This window comes from Ranitomeya imitator, chromosome 2 (assembly GCF_032444005.1).
Source record: "Ranitomeya imitator isolate aRanImi1 chromosome 2, aRanImi1.pri, whole genome shotgun sequence".
Lineage (NCBI taxonomy): Eukaryota > Metazoa > Chordata > Amphibia > Anura > Dendrobatidae > Ranitomeya > Ranitomeya imitator.
This window is the reverse complement of record NC_091283.1, coordinates 32,722,203-32,741,578: the sequence shown is the minus strand read 5'-3', so window position 1 is coordinate 32,741,578 and position 19,376 is coordinate 32,722,203. Positions and strand designations below refer to the sequence as shown.

The window sequence follows — 19,376 nt, the reverse complement described above, 5'->3', positions numbered from 1 at the left end:
AAATGAGAGTCTCATTTGGAACATTTATAGCAAATTCTCAGGATATGGCATAAATGTGTCATAGATACATGTTCCACCACCACTGGGACACAAATCTACATTGAGAACAGATGCGATTCCCACCAGTGGTATGTACATCTATGTTGAGAACAAATATGTGTTCCACCACTGGGACACACATCCACTTTGAGAACTGGGCCATGCCATGCACCACCATCAGAGGATAGGTCACAGCTCACGTGTGGCATTCTCGATTCACTTGTACTGGTGTTCCAGAAATTGACAACCAAACAATTCATTTTCAGAACCCTCTTACAAATGAATAAAGAAATCTGTGCATGCGCTGCCAAATCTCCTGACTCCATGGCCCGATATATTACAGAAAATTACTAGTCAGGACATAAATTTACAGAATGTCAACTTCCTACTCATTGCTGACTTAACATCTCTATTTTTCAAACTATAGATCAATGGGTTCAACACGGGGACAGCAGCCGTGTTAAAAAGTGAGAAGAGCTTCTTGGCATTTACAGATCCATATGAGGTGGGCGTCAAGTACTGAGAGATAAACGTCACATAGAGAAGGGTGACCACTGTGAGATGGGAGGAGCAGGTGTAAAAGGCTTTTTTCTTTCCTCTTCCAGAACTAATCTTCAAGATGGCAGATATAATAAAAATATAGGGGATCAACGTGAGAACTAAAGGCAACAATGTAATGATAAAAAGTCCTTGGATGAAGACCACCATCTCCAACACGTAAGTGTCGTTACAAGTTATTTTCATCAAAGGTATGATGTCACAGAAGAAGTGGTTGACCTCGTTGGATGTATAGCATGAGAAACCTGAGAAGATGATAACCGGAGCAAGGACTTGGGCAAATCCTATCAGGTAGCAGCAAGAACATAGTAAACCACAAAGTCTATAGTTCATAAGAGCATGATAACGTAAAGGGTTACAGACGGCCACATATCTATCATAGCTCATTGCGGCCAAAATTAATAGTTCATGACCAATCAAAGAAGCAAAAACATACATCTGGATTAAACATGCTAGGTAGGAAACTTTGTTGTCACCAGTCATGAATATGAGAAGGACCTTATGTAAAGTGATGGTGGTAGAAGAAAAGTCCACAATAGACAGATTACCCAGGAAGAAATACATGGGGGTGTGAAGGTGTTGGTCAAAGCAGATCAGTAGAAAAATGGTAACATTGCCACCAAATGTGATAAGGTAAATGAGAAGAACCAAAATAAAGATTGGAGCCTGGAGCTCTGGGACATCTGTGATCCCTTTAATGATGAAGTACGCCATTAACGTCTGGTTTGTAGAATTCCGAAACATAGCTCAATCATTTATCTGCAATTGAGAAACAGTCTTCTTAATCTTTGAGGTTCTCCAGTTTCTGAGAACTTTTCAAGCGGCTTGAAAACTTCTTAGGAAGTGATCTCGGAACTGGGCCAAGTATCCCTCATTCTGCATTAGTCTCTTGCTTAAGTAATTATCTAGATTAAAGTGGCCAAATCAAAACATTTTTCAAAAAGTTAGATTACAGTAAAGGTCACACATGCGCAACACAAAATCATTCTGGTCAAGACCACAATTGAAGTCAGTAATGTAGATATGGTGGCTATCTAGAGCACTTGGTCCCTGTTGCTGAGGAGACAAAAAACCCATCTCACATAACAAGAAACCAATACTATAAATGGGACAAGTAAGACAGGTTTCTTGTTACAGATTTAGCATTTGGGCTAAGGAACTTTGAGTTAAGTCTCTTTAATTATAGGGGGTTCTCTAACTTTTGATCCAAAGCTTTCATTTCTAAAAAAAAACAAAACATCATTTTGATAAAAATGGCCCATTGGGTAGAGTAAAAAAAATTGTTAAAAAAAATACCCAATATCATGCTTTATAGGTGCAGAGACCCCCAAATGCCCCAATTATTTTACCCTTCAAGTTTTCACCCACACAGCTATTCATCGCTCCATGAGATCCTGCTAATGTAATAAAGGTCTAAAATTATCTTCACTTTCAGGCCCTCAAAAACTTTAGAATTCGGATGGCTAAATAATGATTTGGCCGATCATTCATCCGGCAGCTATCTTTCCGGAGTCCCTCATACACAGGAGCGCTCATTATACTGTGCACTTCTCAGTCCTCTATAAAAGAGGTGCTCCCAGACATCTCTGGTGGCATCTTATCACTTAGAATTAAGCAGGATCTGCTGTCCAAAATTGAACATGACTGTTACCTATCTCCTATAACATTGGAGTCCGAGCCCCCATTCAAATTAGACTGTCAGTAAAATCCATCGATATCGGCGGGTTCAGCTGACTTTAGTCTAACGCGTGTGGAGGGCTTCAGTCTTGGTCAGGATAGTGGCATCAAAGCTAAACACCCTGTTTCTGAATTTAGGACCACACAATTCTACTTTTAAAGAGTAACCATGAGTATCAGTAGTCCTGCAAAAAAAGAAAAATCCTCGGTAGACCATCCATAGCAACGAGGATCATGAAGAATATATCACAGCAAGGAGCAGAGGACAGGACTTACCTCGGTTGCTTTTTCTGCTCTGTCCATCTGTTCTCATCTCTTATGGTCAGAGCTGCTTCCTTATAATCTAGTGGTCCTAAATGTCCAGTAGAAAGACCCATGAGACCCACAGAGCCAAGTAAGCCATCCATCAGAGGAACGCAAGCATATCAACTCTCTAGTCAGCCATTGAGATTATGAATTTACTCGCAAACATTATTATTATATTATTATCATTACTCTGATATAGTATCGCAATAATTATTGTTGTAGGATCACATCATTCTAGAACAATCCACCCGTATTTCTGTATTTCTATGGCTCAGGCCAGCTGTCTTATATATATTAAAATAGATATACAGTTCATCTGTAATTGATCTCCGGGGATTGTCACTTAAGATCAGTATTGGCCCACCGGGACCTTTGTCGTAATTAAATATTGGAGAAAACATAAACATGTCAACAGATGCTCTTTGGAAAGGACATTAATGCAGATTAACTGTAATAATGACATTATAGCCAGAAAAACATTAATTATTGGATTACAAGGTCGGGGAGCACAGAAATCATAAGGGCCAAAATTCAGATTGCCTTCCCTATAATGGCCACAATTTTATCTATGTATGTATAGACATAAATGTAGCGGTATACAACTTTTCTTAATGTATTGTAGGGATATTACTCACTTGGATGTGTCAGGAGGAAAAACCGGAAAGCGTTTCCATTCAAATGTCCATGCGGGTTTATTTCTGCTTCATAAATCATACCACAAGCAAAGGACAAATAATGGCCTTCAGTGCAGGCAAAACAAAGAAAACAGTACCTTTGGTAAAGTCTCTTCTAAGCCACTAACGGTCAAACAGGCTGGATAGCGTCCAGTACACCAATTAGGACGGACATACCACACAGTAGCCTTCTCCGTCCACACACAACCACATGCCAAACAACGGACTCTACTTTAACATGTTAACCACACCCAGAGGTGAGATATGTGGGCAGCCAGACCAGCATATTTCTCAGGTCACTCGTAAAACCTGGCCCAAATGCACCAAACAATCCTCTTAGTGCTATGTTCACTAAAGCAATATTACAGGATTATATCACAGACGCAAGCCATCTCTGTGATACGTACCTTCCATCAACTATGTATCCAGTAGCTGCCTTACATACCTCCCCCCTCTACCTAAAGCCGTGGGGCTTGGCACCCTCTACTACTAGACAGGAGATGGGCATTTCCATGTAGCTTCCCAGCTTATGGAAGCAGAAATCTTTTAGGCTAGAAACCAGTTATTGATCCTAGCATTATTCCCCTTATTCTCACTCATCCACCTGAGTTGGGCATGGTCTGATACCAATTTAAGTGTTCGCCCTAACAGATAGTACTCTAACGTGTCCACAACCCTCTTTATGGCCAAACATTCCTTTTCAACGATGGAATAATTATTTTCACATGTCGATAGTTTCCTACTCAGATAGAAAACAGGGTGCTCCTTACAAAAACAACCAAATTTGCCCGAATCTGAATTGTTTCTTTGATTGGCTTCAAGTGAATCCAACAGCATGAAAAGGTTAAACAAATATGTGATGCTCACTTCTCTCTTGCTTCTACTCACAGCTCATATTCTCACCCGATCTCAAGTCTCACCAGGTACATGTCAGATAGGTTCTACAGGGTAATAAACTGTATGCCAAGTTGGAGAAGTGTGTATTTGCTATTCAGGAGGTTTCCTAGTATCAGCCGCAGGTTTCCGCATGGATCCTCATACTTTTAAGATATCGGATACCGGAATCAGAAGTTCCTATAGTGCAATGATGCACTATAATGGAGTGTGGGTGGTGCGTGAGCGGAGACTGCGTGTCTGTGTGTGCGGGCGGTGTCTGTGCATGACCGTGGGGGGTCTGTGCAGCCTGCCTGGGGTCTGTACGGGCCTGCCGGGGGTCTGTGCGGCCTGCTGGGGGTCTGTATGGTCTGCCGGGGGTCTGTGTGGGCCTGCCAGGGGTCTGTGCAGCCTGCCGGGGGTCTGTGCAGCCTGCTGGGGGTCTGTGCGGGCCTGCCGGGGGTCTGTACGGGCCTGCCAGGGGTCTGTGCGGCCTGCCGGGGGTCTGTATGGTCTGCCGGGGGTCTGTGTGGGCCTGCCAGGGTTCTGTGCAGCCTGCCACGGGTCTGTGCAGCCTGCTGGGGGTCTGTGCGGGCCTGCCGGGGGTCTGTACGGGCCTGCCAGGGGTTGTGTTTCTGTGCAGGCATCGTCCGATGGGACTACAAGTCCCATCGGGCTATGCCTGCTACAATGACAGTGATTGACACATTAGCCAATGATGGGACAGTAGTAGCCCCATCATCCGGCTAATGTGTTGAATGTAAAAAAAAAAACACAAACATACATACTACATACATACAACATACATACTACATACATACATACTACATACATACTACATACATACTACATACAAACTACATACATACTACATACATACATACTACATACATACATACTACATACATTCATACTACATACATATATACTACATACATACTACATACATACATACATACTACATACATACTACATACATACTACATACATACATACTACATACATACATACTACATACATACATACTACATACATACATACATACTACATACACACAACATACATACTACATACATACATACTACATACATACAACATACATACTACATACATACATACTACATACATACATACTACATACATACTACATACATACATACTACATACATACATACTACATACATACTACATACATACATACTACATACATACTACATACATACATACTATATACATACATACTACATACATGCATACTACATATATACTACATACATACAACATACATGCTACATACATACATACATACTACATACATACTACATACATACTACATACATACTACATACATACATACTACATACATACAACATACATACTACATACATACATACATCCAAAAACTAGAACTAGAGAAAGCTATAGCCTTAAAATAGTAAACATACTTTATTTCAATCACAAGACATAAAAAAACATTATCATAAAGGTAAGTAAAAAATGGGTTATGCAGATACAAAGTGCAAATGATATAATCGCCCCAGACTAGAACCAGGCAATGTCATGGGTCATTAAGTGCAGGGTATAGTAAAGAGCATACAAACGCTTCTAATGGCTAATAAAGTGCTGATGTGCTTTGGTGCAGCGGTTCTATATGCAAAAAGAGCTGATAGGCCAAGGATTGTACGTTAGTGCAAATATAAATATATCCTAGTGGATGATGTGGCCTAACTATATTGTCAGCGGTTAAGTAAGTGCTGCTGTAGCGAACTGACGTGGTGACCCAGAATGGATAAGGCACAATGGCAAGGACACATTACCTGCAGCCGTGGAGCGATTCCCCGACGCGCGTTTCGCGTGTAGCTTTGACGAGGGGTAAGATGCAAAGTGGTGTTACCGGCTTATATCATGTGGGGACATAATGGCAGCGGCTGAGGCGGCGCTTCCGCCGGGAGGATCCGCCGACGTCATCGGGCCTCGGCGTCATGTGGCGGTGCTCCTCCCCGCTCGACGCGTCAGAGCTGGGAGGCTGCATCGTACCACAATAGACGCGTTGCCCCTGCAACGCTCAAGCAGGACGCCCAGCGGGAGCGCACACCGCTGCAGAGGCGGATTCAGCAGGTACTCAGTGTGTACGGCGAACAGCAAACAGGGACTAAGCAGGGGGAAACAATGCCCTATGTCTGAAGGAAATCTCTGTGAGAGAATGGTGTGTGCAAAAGTACATTTGGGGCTTATAAATAAAGAGAAAACACAAGTGCATAAATGGGAAAGCATTAGAATGGGAAGATGTGTGGTGTGGGCAGGGACTGCTCCGGGGCAAGGAATAAAGGGGATAAAGGGGAAAAGTGCATATATAGGCAGAAGTTACATCTAAAGAATAACCTGCCAGTTAAAGAGAACAAAAAATAGGGAAATATATATATAAAAATACGTCAGTTTATGCAAGAAGGACATGGGTGCCAAATAGTCTAAAAATTTTGATATATGCAACAGTGGATCAAAAAACAGACATATGTATCAATAAAAAGCATATATATGATTAACATAGTGTGAGAATTTCCAAGACTCCAATACGGAGAGAACTTATCCTCATCTGGAATGGGTAATGCCGTTTGCAGTATGATGTAATTTGCAGATCTATTTCACTACGCCGCAGCAGTGTCCATCATGTCCATGAATTTCAAAGGAAAGAAGAGCATCGTAGACAAAATACATAGGTGACACTGTTGTAGAAGAAAAGCATAAGTGTAAATATAAAAACATGAAAACATGATAAAAGCACTAAAAAATACATAAAATAAATTAGAGAAATGGGGCAAAACTGAGAATTTCATTTAAACCATATGGTTGAACTGACCCTATTCTGTGGATCCACCGGGCCTCCAGCTGGGCAAGGGATTTCCTCCAATTACCCCCTCTAGCATCTATGTAAATTTTGTCTATCCCAAAGGCTTTTAAAAGGGAGGCATCACAGCCGTGTGCCACCTTAAAATGCCTAGGTACCGGTTTTAAAATGGCAAGGTCTTCAATCCCCTGGGCATTAATAATGTCCCGATAGTGTTCTCTGATTCTCGTTTTAAGCGGTCTCGAAGTAAGGCCTACATAAATTTTAGAACAGGGGCAAGAAATATAGTAGACTACCCCAATAGTGTCACAAGTTATGTGTTGGGTTATTGAAAACGTCGTTCTCCCATCCCAAGATTTGAATGTGGTGGCCCGTGCCATATTGGGGCAGGCAATACAATTGCCGCAAGGGTAAAAGCCCCATTTAGGACCTTTGGATGAAAACGCCTTTTTCCGGGGTGGTCCCCGAGTAGTAGCTCCGGACCAATTGGTCCTTGAGGTTGGGGGATTTTCTGTATGTGATAGAGGGTCGATCCGGGAGATGCTTTGCGAGGGTATGGTCGACCCTTAGGAGGGGCCAATATTTTGTGAGCGCTGCTGACATATCTTTCCAATTTTGATTGTATGTGGTGATAAAACGGATTTTCGTATCAAAGGTAGTTTTATTGCGAGGTTTCAGTAGGTCAGTACGGTTGGCCTTTTCGGCTCTCTTTAGTCCCCTCTTTATACTTCTATTGGAGTATCCTCTGTCCTGGAAGCGTGTAGCTAATGCGGCTGCCTGTTCGAAGAAGTGCCCGTCATCAGAGCATATGCGTCTTACTCTGAGAAATTGCCCAATTGGGATACTAGAGATAAGGGGCCGAGGGTGGGAAGAGGTGGCATGCAGGAGGGAGTTCACTGCGGTCTCTTTGCGGAATATACTGGTTTCCAAACATCCCCCTGGGGGACCTAGTATTTGGATATCTAGGAAATCAATAGAAGTCTGGCTGCGTTTGTGGGTCAGTCTTATGTTGTATCCATTATCATTCAATATCCCAATGAACTCCAGGAGGTCCTGCTCTGGACCCTGCCATACCATAAGGATATCATCTATATAGCGGGCCCAGAACAGGACCCGCTCGATATGGGCTACAGGTTTAGTGAAAAAAATGTCCCTTTCCCACATTCCCATAAAGAGATTTTCGTAGGAAGATGCAAAAGCCGCACCCATTGCGGTCCCCTGCTGTTGTTGGTAGATGCTCTGCTTCTTTATTTTCAAGCAGAGCATCTACCAACAACAGCAGGGGACCGCAATGGGTGCGGCTTTTGCATCTTCCTACGCAAATCTCTTTATGGGAATGTGGGAAAGGGAAATTTTTTTCACTAAACCTGTAGCCCATATCGAGCGGGTCCTGTTCTGGGCCCGCTATATAGATGATATCCTTATGGTATGGCAGGGTCCAGAGCAGGACCTCCTGGAGTTCATTGGGATATTGAATGATAATGGATACAACATAAGACTGACCCACAAACGCAGCCAGACTTCTATTGATTTCCTAGATATCCAAATACTAGGTCCCCCAGGGGGATGTTTGGAAACCAGTATATTCCGCAAAGAGACCGCAGTGAACTCCCTCCTGCATGCCACCTCTTCCCACCCTCGGCCCCTTATCTCTAGTATCCCGATTGGGCAATTTCTCAGAGTAAGACGCATATGCTCTGATGACGGGCACTTCTTCGAACAGGCAGCCGCATTAGCTACACGCTTCCAGGACAGAGGATACTCCAATAGAAGTATAAAGAGGGGACTAAAGAGAGCCGAAAAGGCCAACCGTACTGACCTACTGAAACCTCGCAATAAAACTACCTTTGATACGAAAATCCGTTTTATCACCACATACAATCAAAATTGGAAAGATATGTCAGCAGCGCTCACAAAATATTGGCCCCTCCTAAGGGTCGACCATACCCTCGCAAAGCATCTCCCGGATCGACCCTCTATCACATACAGAAAATCCCCCAACCTCAAGGACCAATTGGTCCGGAGCTACTACTCGGGGACCACCCCGGAAAAGGCGTTTTCATCCAAAGGTCCTAAATGGGGCTTTTACCCTTGCGGCAATTGTATTGCCTGCCCCAATATGGCACGGGCCACCACATTCAAATCTTGGGATGGGAGAACGACGTTTTCAATAACCCAACACATAACTTGTGACGCTATTGGGGTAGTCTACTATATTTCTTGCCCCTGTTCTAAAATTTATGTAGGCCTTACTTCGAGACCACTTAAAACGAGAATCAGAGAACACTATCGGGACATTATTAATGCCCAGGGGATTGAAGACTTTGCCATTTTAAAACCGGTACCTAGGCATTTTAAGGTGGCACACGGCTGTGATGCCTCCCTTTTAAAAGCCTTTGGGATAGACAAAATTTACATAGATGCTAGAGGGGGTAATTGGAGGAAATCCCTTGCCCAGCTGGAGGCCCGGTGGATCCACAGAATAGGGTCAGTTCAACCATATGGTTTAAATGAAATTCTCAGTTTTGCCCCATTTCTCTAATTTATTTTATGTATTTTTTAGTGCTTTTATCATGTTTTCATGTTTTTATATTTACACTTATGCTTTTCTTCTACAACAGTTTCACCTATGTATTTCGTCTACGATGCTCTTCTTTCCTTTGAAATTCATGGACATGATGGACACTGCTGCGGCGTAGTGAAATAGATCTGCAAATTACATCATACTGCAAACGGCATTACCCATTCCAGATGAGGATAAGTTCTCTCCGTATTGGAGTCTTGGAAATTCTCACACTATGTTAATCATATATATGCTTTTTATTGATACATATGTCTGTTTTTTGATCCACTGTTGCATATATCAAAGTTTTTAGACTATTTGGCACCCATGTCCTTCTTGCATAAACTGACGTATTTTTATATATATATTTCCCTATTTTTTGTTCTCTTTAACTGGCAGGTTATTCTTTAGATGTAACTTCTGCCTATATATGCACTTTTCCCCTTTATCCCCTTTATTCCTTGCCCCGGAGCAGTCCCTGCCCACACCACACATCTTCCCATTCTAATGCTTTCCCATTTATGCACTTGTGTTTTCTCTTTATTTATAAGCCCCAAATGTACTTTTGCACACACCATTCTCTCACAGAGATTTCCTTCAGACATAGGGCATTGTTTCCCCCTCCTTAGTCCCTGTTTGCTGTTCGCCGTACACACTGAGTACCTGCTGAATCCGCCTCTGCAGCGGTGTGCGCTCCCGCTGGGCGTCCTGCTTGAGCGTTGCCGGGGCAACGCGTCTATTGTGGTACGATGCAGCCTCCCAGCTCTGACGCGTCGAGCGGGGAGGAGCACCGCCACATGACGCCGAGGCCCAATGACGTCGGCGGATCCTCCCGGCGGAAGCGCCGCCTCAGCCGCTGCCATTATGTCCCCACATGATATAAGCCGGTAACACCACTTTGCATCTTACCCCTCGTCAAAGCTACACGCGAAACGCGCGTCGGGGAATCGCTCCACGGCTGCAGGTAATGTGTCCTTGCCATTGTGCCTTATCCATTCTGGGTCACCACGTCAGTTCGCTACAGCAGCACTTACTTAACCGCTGACAATATAGTTAGGCCACATCATCCACTAGGATATATTTATATTTGCACTAACGTACAATCCTTGGCCTATCAGCTCTTTGCATATAGAACCACTGCACCAAAGCACATCAGCACTTTATTAGCCATTAGAAGCGTTTGTATGCTCTTTACTATACCCTGCACTTAATGACCCATGACATTGCCTGGTTCTAGTCTGGGGCGATTATATCATTTGCACTTTGTATCTGCATAACCCATTTTTTACTTACCTTTATGATAATGCTTTTTTATGTCTTGTGATTGAAATAAAGTATGTTTACTATTTTAAGGCTATAGCTTTCTCTTGTTCTAGTTTTTGGATGCATTTATCTTTTGTCAAAGCTGCCTTTCCTAGGCATGTACTCTTTCTGAGGTTATTGTTATTTTCTGTACCAGTTACAGGTTTTCATCCACGTGCCAGGATGGATTACAAAGCAAGGGACAAAACCTGGCTCTCTTGTGTAGATACGGTATTTTGTGGAGACACTGTGCAATTTTGTACTACTGAAAATGGGCAAAAAACTGAGTTGAGAAATACACTGAAATATCTTCTCAAAAAAAGAACTCGGACCTGGTGGAACAAAGCCTCTTTAGAGAGCTATCTGGCCAAGGGACTGATACCCAGGGGTCTGCGTGTACGCATAATGCCTTCTTTTCCTATTGAGGATGCCACTTTTAGAACTAGATGGGAGGAATCCTGTACCTCCTGCTCCAAGTCACTGATCAAACTCTTAATAGGGAACAATAAAAAAACCCTTGAAAAATTAGATACAGATATTGAATCTACTCGCTCCAAATTGCTGGATAATCTTCCGGCTGTAGAAATTGAGGCAATCAATAAGGATATTGACAACCAATTTGTTATATGGGAAAAAGAGGTGAAAGAGACCAAGGCCAGGAAGTTTCAAAGGGACTTGAGTGACTTTAACAATGGCTCCATATACAAATGGCCCTCTGGTGAAAGACGTGAGCGGACAACTATACGCTCGTCCTCTATATCATCTACTTCCTCAAGGGAAAGCGGCAGCTCTCAGCAGCGAGCCTATAACTTGCGTAAGGACAAACCCAGTAAAAAAAGTTATACGCCTACTAAAACCCATGTACGACCGGGTAATGCATCTTCTTCCAAACTGCAGGTAATTAACCTCTCTGATATCACCCTATCACCATCACAAATTGAGGTTCTCAGTTTGGGCTTGTCTTTCTCACCTTCATCCGCTTTTGATCCCTTCCTAGCCATCAAAGACCTCCAACTTTTTGCCCGTAAGCTAGTGTTGAAAAAACTTCATGATAAACCAGGATCTGAGGATGTGTGGTCTGAGGATGAGCTGCGAGCCATTGCCATCCTTGAGGAACTCAGTGACGAGCCACCAGACCCTACACCTTCAGGTAAATTTATTCCTCCTGTCCCCAAAAAATTTCCACCACTCAACCTATTTCCCAATATTGAATTATATGTAAAACTCGTCACCCAGGAATTTGAACGGATTAAAACTCCTGTAACCAATCACAATCTTACCTTCTCACAAAGGTCAGCCCTTTCCGAACTCAAGAAGCTAAAAGGGGTCATAATTAAACAGGCAGACAAGGAGGGTAATGTGGTGGTATGGCCCATACACATGTATGAGAGGGAGGCTTTTCGACAGCTAAGGGACATTTCCTGCTACAAAAAATTGACGTTTAACCCCTCGGTCAAATTTAAGGGGGAGTTGCAGGATATTTTGGATAAAGCATTCGATCAGGGTCTCATAACCGCGGATTTGAAAAACCATCTAGTTCCACTCTACCCGAGGATGGCGTGTATATACTTCATACCCAAAATCCACAAAAACGCACTTAACCCCCCTGGACGCCCTATCGTTTCTGATAATGGTAGCCTGACGGAAACTATTTGCAAATACCTGGATCATTACCTCAAACCTCTAGTCGCAGATCTCCCCTCTTACGTCAAAGACACGAGTGACGTTCTCAGAAAAATAGAAGGTATCCCTTTAGATTCTGACATGTGGTTGGTAACTTTGGACGTTGAATCCCTATATACCTCTATTCAGCACCAACATGGTATCAGGGCCACACAAATATTCCTTGAAATGTCGGAATACCAACCCGATTTTGTTCTTTTTCTCCTTACCCTTCTTAGGTTTGCTCTTGAGCACAATTTCTTTATTTTCAAGCAGAGCATCTACCAACAACAGCAGGGGACCGCAATGGGTGTGGCTTTTGCATCTTCCTACGCAAATCTCTTTATGGGAATGTGGGAAAGGGAAATTTTTTTCACTAAACCTGTAGCCCATATCGAGCGGGTCCTGTTCTGGGCCCGCTATATAGATGATATCCTTATGGTATGGCAGGGTCCAGAGCAGGACCTCCTGGAGTTCATTGGGATATTGAATGATAATGGATACAACATAAGACTGACCCACAAACGCAGCCAGACTTCTATTGATTTCCTAGATATCCAAATACTAGGTCCCCCAGGGGGATGTTTGGAAACCAGTATATTCCGCAAAGAGACCGCAGTGAACTCCCTCCTGCATGCCACCTCTTCCCACCCTCGGCCCCTTATCTCTAGTATCCCGATTGGGCAATTTCTCAGAGTAAGACGCATATGCTCTGATGACGGGCACTTCTTCGAAAAGGCAGCCGCATTAGCTACACGCTTCCAGGACAGAGGATACTCCAATAGAAGTATAAAGAGGGGACTAAAGAGAGCCGAAAAGGCCAACCGTACTGACCTACTGAAACCTCGCAATAAAACTACCTTTGATACGAAAATCCGTTTTATCACCACATACAATCAAAATTGGAAAGATATGTCAGCAGCGCTCACAAAATATTGGCCCCTCCTAAGGGTCGACCATACCCTCGCAAAGCTTCTCCCGGATCGACCCTCTATCACATACAGAAAATCCCCCAACCTCAAGGACCAATTGGTCCGGAGCTACTACTCGGGGACCACCCCGGAAAAGGCGTTTTCATCCAAAGGTCCTAAATGGGGCTTTTACCCTTGCGGCAATTGTATTGCCTGCCCCAATATGGCACGGGCCACCACATTCAAATCTTGGGATGGGAGAACGACGTTTTCAATAACCCAACACATAACTTGTGACACTATTGGGGTAGTCTACTATATTTCTTGCCCCTGTTCTAAAATTTATGTAGGCCTTACTTCGAGACCGCTTAAAACGAGAATCAGAGAACACTATCGGGACATTATTAATGCCCAGGGGATTGAAGACCTTGCCATTTTAAAACCGGTACCTAGGCATTTTAAGGTGGCACACGGCTGTGATGCCTCCCTTTTAAAAGCCTTTGGGATAGACAAAATTTACATAGATGCTAGAGGGGGTAATTGGAGGAAATCCCTTGCCCAGCTGGAGGCCCGGTTGATCCACAGAATAGGGTCAGTTCAACCATATGGTTTAAATGAAATTCTCAGTTTTGCCCCATTTCTCTAATTTATTTTATGTATTTTTTAGTGCTTTTATCATGTTTTCATGTTTTTATATTTACACTTATGCTTTTCTTCTACAACAGTTTCACCTACTGTTTTACTGTTAGGGCAGTGAGAATCTGGAATTGCTTGCCTGAGGAGGTGGTGATGGCAAACTCAGTAGAGGGGTTCAAGAGAGGCCTGGATGTCTTCCTGGAGCAGAACAATATTGTATCATACAATTATTAGGTTCTGTAGAAGGACGTAGATCTGGGTATTTATTATGATGGAATATAGGCTGAACTGGATGGACAAATGTCTTTTTTCGGCCTTACTAACTATGTTACTATGTTACTATGTTACCTATGTATTTAGTCTACGATGCTCTTCTTTCCTTTGAAATTCATGGACATGATGGACACTGCTGCGGCGTAGTGAAATAGATCTGCAAATTACATCATACTGCAAACGGCATTACCCATTCCAGATGAGGATAAGTTCTCTCCGTATTGGAGTCTTGGAAATTCTCACACTATGTTAATCATATATATGCTTTTTATTGATACATATGTCTGTTTTTTGATCCACTGTTGCATATATCAAAGTTTTTAGACTATTTGGCACCCATGTCCTTCTTGCATAAACTGACGTATTTTTATATATATATTTCCCTATTTTTTGTTCTCTTTAACTGGCAGGTTATTCTTTAGATGTAACTTCTGCCTATATATGCACTTTTCCCCTTTATCCCCTTTATTCCTTGCCCCGGAGCAGTCCCTGCCCACACCACACATCTTCCCATTCTAATGCTTTCCCATTTATGCACTTGTGTTTTCTCTTTATTTATAAGCCCCAAATGTACTTTTGCACACACCATTCTCTCACAGAGATTTCCTTCAGCCATAGGGCATTGTTTCCCCCTGCTTAGTCCCTGTTTGCTGTTCGCCATACACACTGAGTACCTGCTGAATCCGCCTCTGCAGCGGTGTGCGCTCCCGCTGGGCGTCCTGCTTGAGCGTTGCCGGGGCAACGCGTCTATTGTGGTACGATGCAGCCTCCCAGCTCTGACGCGTCGAGCGGGGAGGAGCACCGCCACATGACGCCGAGGCCCGATGACGTCGGCGGATCCTCCCGGCGGAAGCGCCGCCTCAGCCGCTGCCATTATGTCCCCACATGATATAAGCCGGTAACACCACTTTGCATCTTACCCCTCGTCAAAGCTACACGCGAAACGCGCGTCGGGGAATCGCTCCACGGCTGCAGGTAATGTGTCCTTGCCATTGTGCCTTATCCATTCTGGGTCACCACGTCAGTTCGCTACAGCAGCACTTACTTAACCGCTGACAATATAGTTAGGCCACATCATCCACTAGGATATATTTATATTTGCACTAACGTACAATCCTTGGCCTATCAGCTCTTTTTGCATATAGAACCGCTGCACCAAAGCACATCAGCACTTTATTAGCCATTAGAAGCGTTTGTATGCTCTTTACTATACCCTGCACTTAATGACCCATGACATTGCCTGGTTCTAGTCTGGGGCGATTATATCATTTGCACTTTGTATCTGCATAACCCATTTTTTACTTACCTTTATGATAATGCTTTTTTATGTCTTGTGATTGAAATAAAGTATGTTTACTATTTTAAGGCTATAGCTTTCTCTTGTTCTAGTTTTTGGATGCATTTATCTTTTGTCAAAGCTGCCTTTCCTAGGCATGTACTCTTTCTGAGGTTACATACATACATACTACATATATACTACATACATACTACATACATACATACTACATACATACATACTATATACATACATACTACATACATGCATACTACATACATACATACTACATACATACATGCATACTACATACATACAACATACATGCTACATACATACTACATACTACATACATACTACATACATACTACATACATACATACTACATACATACTACATACATACATACTACATACATACTACATACATACATACTACATACATACTACATACATACTATATACATACATACTACATACATGCATACTACATACATGCATACTACATATATACTACATACATACAACATACATACTACATACATACTACATACATACAACATACATACTACATACATACATACTACATGCATACATACATACTACATACATACTACATACATACTACATACAACATACATACAACATACATACTACATACATACATACTACATACATACTACATACATACTACATACATACATACTACATACATACAACATACATACTACATACATACAACATACATACTACATACATACATACTACATACATACTACATACATACATACTACATACATACATACTATATACATACATACTACATACATGCATACTACATACATGCATACTACATACATACATGCATACTACATACATACAACATACATGCTACATACATACATACTACATACATACAACATACATACTACATACACACGTTTAATCCGTTATTTGCCGGATCTGCCATTGTGCGTTTTTCACCAGACAGAAAAACCGTTCCTCTGTATGTGTTTTCCGTCTGGCGGAAACAGCTTTTTTGACGGATCCGGCAAGAAATGGATGAAACATGTGGCCATCAGGCGCCATCCGGTGCTAATACAATTCTATGAGAAAAAAACGGATCCTGCAAATGTACTCGCAGGATGCGTTTATTTACCCATAGACTTGTATTAGCGATGGATCGCCACACGTCGCGTCCGTCGTGCAACGGAACCTTCGTGTTTTGGCGGACCGCCGGCACAAAAAAATGTTCAAGTGAACATTGTTTTGTCCGTCGCGTCCGCCGTTTTCTACCGCACATGCGCGGCCGAGACTCCACCCCCTCCTCCCCGGACTTCAGAATGGACCGCGGATGCGTTGAAAAACTGCATCCGCTGCCCACGTCGTGCACAAATTTCACAACGTGCGTCAGTACGTTGGCCCGACGCATAGCGACGGACCCGTACCAACACAAGCATGAAAGAGGCCTTAATGAGTGCATAATTAAATAAAAAAAATAAGTACTTTGATATAATTTTTGACAAAAATCTTTACATTTCCCAGATAGGCTGCTTCACAGAATGAAGAATCTGGTTAATGGCTCAGTGGAATTATTTTCATTTCCTATTTGGAAGGAATCATTTAGAAAAAAAAAAACAACTATATAAAGGTCCGTGTCCAATTCTCATCAACCATCCACAGAACCAAAAAAAGAAATATCAGAGCCCTAAGTATATCTTACAATACATGATAAATCTTAGAAATTGTATTATTCAAAGGTTTTAATTACAAAAAATCCCCCAAAATATATTTTGATAAGTAAAGCTACTGTACTAAAAAAAAATTCTGTGAAATTTGAGAACCTTGAAAGAGAACCTTTGAGAAAAATAAAGATATTTGACTGCTGCAGACATTTTTAGGCGCCTAAACTACAATGCCCTATAAGAAAAAGTTAAAGATGGGCAACATGCAATGATTTTCTATCCTCCAAGCCGCTCATTACTGTTTGTGATATGGAAAAAGTAAAGTTCGACAGTGACAAATCAATGCACGGTATGTAGCCCAATGTCTGATAAACTAATTATCATTCAAAACAGATAGCACTCTGTAGTGCTATAGCATGTAAACATGAAATAGATGACAATTGAATTGCATTACTGCTCTAGATAATAAGAAAAAAGATAATAAGAAAAAATGGAGATACGTAGCCCATAATTTGGCCAATTCATGCATGCCAAGCAGGCAACGACAAGGCGATCTCCGGTTGCCAGGAACCTATCCTAATGTGACTCCTCTCCTAGGCTGAAGCCTGCATTTATATTGAGGTGTGGAATGCTCAGACACCCAGTGTACAAATGACTGTCAATTCCAAACTGCGGCAATTTTAATTGCAGCAGGAACCTACCTACCCATAAATGCAGGTTTCAGCCTAGAAGAAGATTCAGATTAGATAGGTTCCCAGCAATGGAGATCGCCTTGTCGTTGGCTGCTGGGCATACATGAATTGGCCAAATTATGTGCTATGTATCTCCATTTTTTTAATCATCTAGACCATTAATGCTATTCATATTTCATATTTACATGCTATAGCACTGCAGAGTGTTATACTTTATTTGTTCGTTATGTATAGAGATTTCTACTCTTAGTTTGTACCTGTACGCACTAGCCTTCTGTTTTGGAAGTGACAGTCAGTCTTTTGTTATTTATAATTATCATTCACAACTACTGGCTTCATTTTATCCCTGATGAAGGTGGTCGCAACTGCAGAAACGCGTAGGATGAACGAACAGAGTCTGTACGGAACAGTGACGTCACACGCTTGCAAGTCGCTGGTAGGACAGTGACCGGCACTATACCAGCACACTTCATTATTGGCGGCATCATTCAAGGCACCTGGAATCTTTCCACAAACTGGGTTCTCACGATCAGGAGAACTTTTCGCCATCATAGTGCTGCAGGATCCCTCGCAGCTAAGCGGACGTTACAGCATCTAGGATGCATCATCACTGCAGCATAACAAACAGGTAAGAAAGCCACTAATGCTATCCTATATTATTGAACATTCTCTGATAATTCTGGTGAGCACATCTCAGATTTTGTTTTCATTTTATAATATATATGTTTTTTTTTATAAAACAAGAATAACAACAAAAATAAACCAAAATATTATAAGTGATAATAGAAAACAAATCCATAACCTGAAAAGTAATAATAATAATTATAAAATTAGAGCAGCAACAAATATATAAAGAGTAACAATAATAATAAATGAGAAAATGTTCCATTTCATATTTCTAACAAGCAAAAATGAACAGAAATAAAAATATAATTATTTTAAGATATGTAGATGACGCACCTTTCTGTGTTTGGTTCAGGGGCTCATTAGTACTAATTAGTATTTTGACTGTAAACATCAGTCCCATGTGAGATGATTATTTGTCATTGATGTAGACATCTGGCTTGTAGAACTTTTAATTAGTCATTAAGGTGCTAGTAAAGCCCCCACATTCAGTAGACATATGATGATATTCTCTGTCATCAATAAGTGTTGATCAGCAATGGCCGAATCTTTTGACATTTGAATTCCCCGTCACTTAATTTTCTCAGGAAATTTGATTTGCGGCAAATCGATTCACCATCAATCAAAGGTAGTAATCCTCCATGTACAATTTCTCTGAAAAGATCCGATACTCTTTTCCTCGCACACTAATCTTCCTCACCGCTTTGCTGTCACACACTATCTGTACAGTTTGCTCAGTGTTTTATGGGTTTCTCTCCTCCCTATAGATGAGCTGTTACGT

General features: G+C 42.0%; 1 protein-coding gene across 1 annotated transcript; it reads right to left on the bottom strand.

Annotated features, from left to right (window-relative positions):
- Positions 1-393: 393 nt before the first annotated feature.
- On the bottom strand, positions 394-1,341 carry LOC138666187 (olfactory receptor 8B8-like). The gene has a single exon (XM_069754427.1). It carries the CDS (start codon positions 1,339-1,341, stop codon positions 394-396), a length of 948 nt encoding a protein of 315 aa, XP_069610528.1.
- Between the last annotated feature and the right edge of the window lie 18,035 nt (positions 1,342-19,376).

Bases quoted from the DNA above. Each gene is read 5' to 3' on its own strand.
- LOC138666187 (XM_069754427.1), bottom strand. From the start codon at position 1,341: ATGTTTCGGAATTCTACAAACCAGACGTTAATGGCGTACTTCATCATT.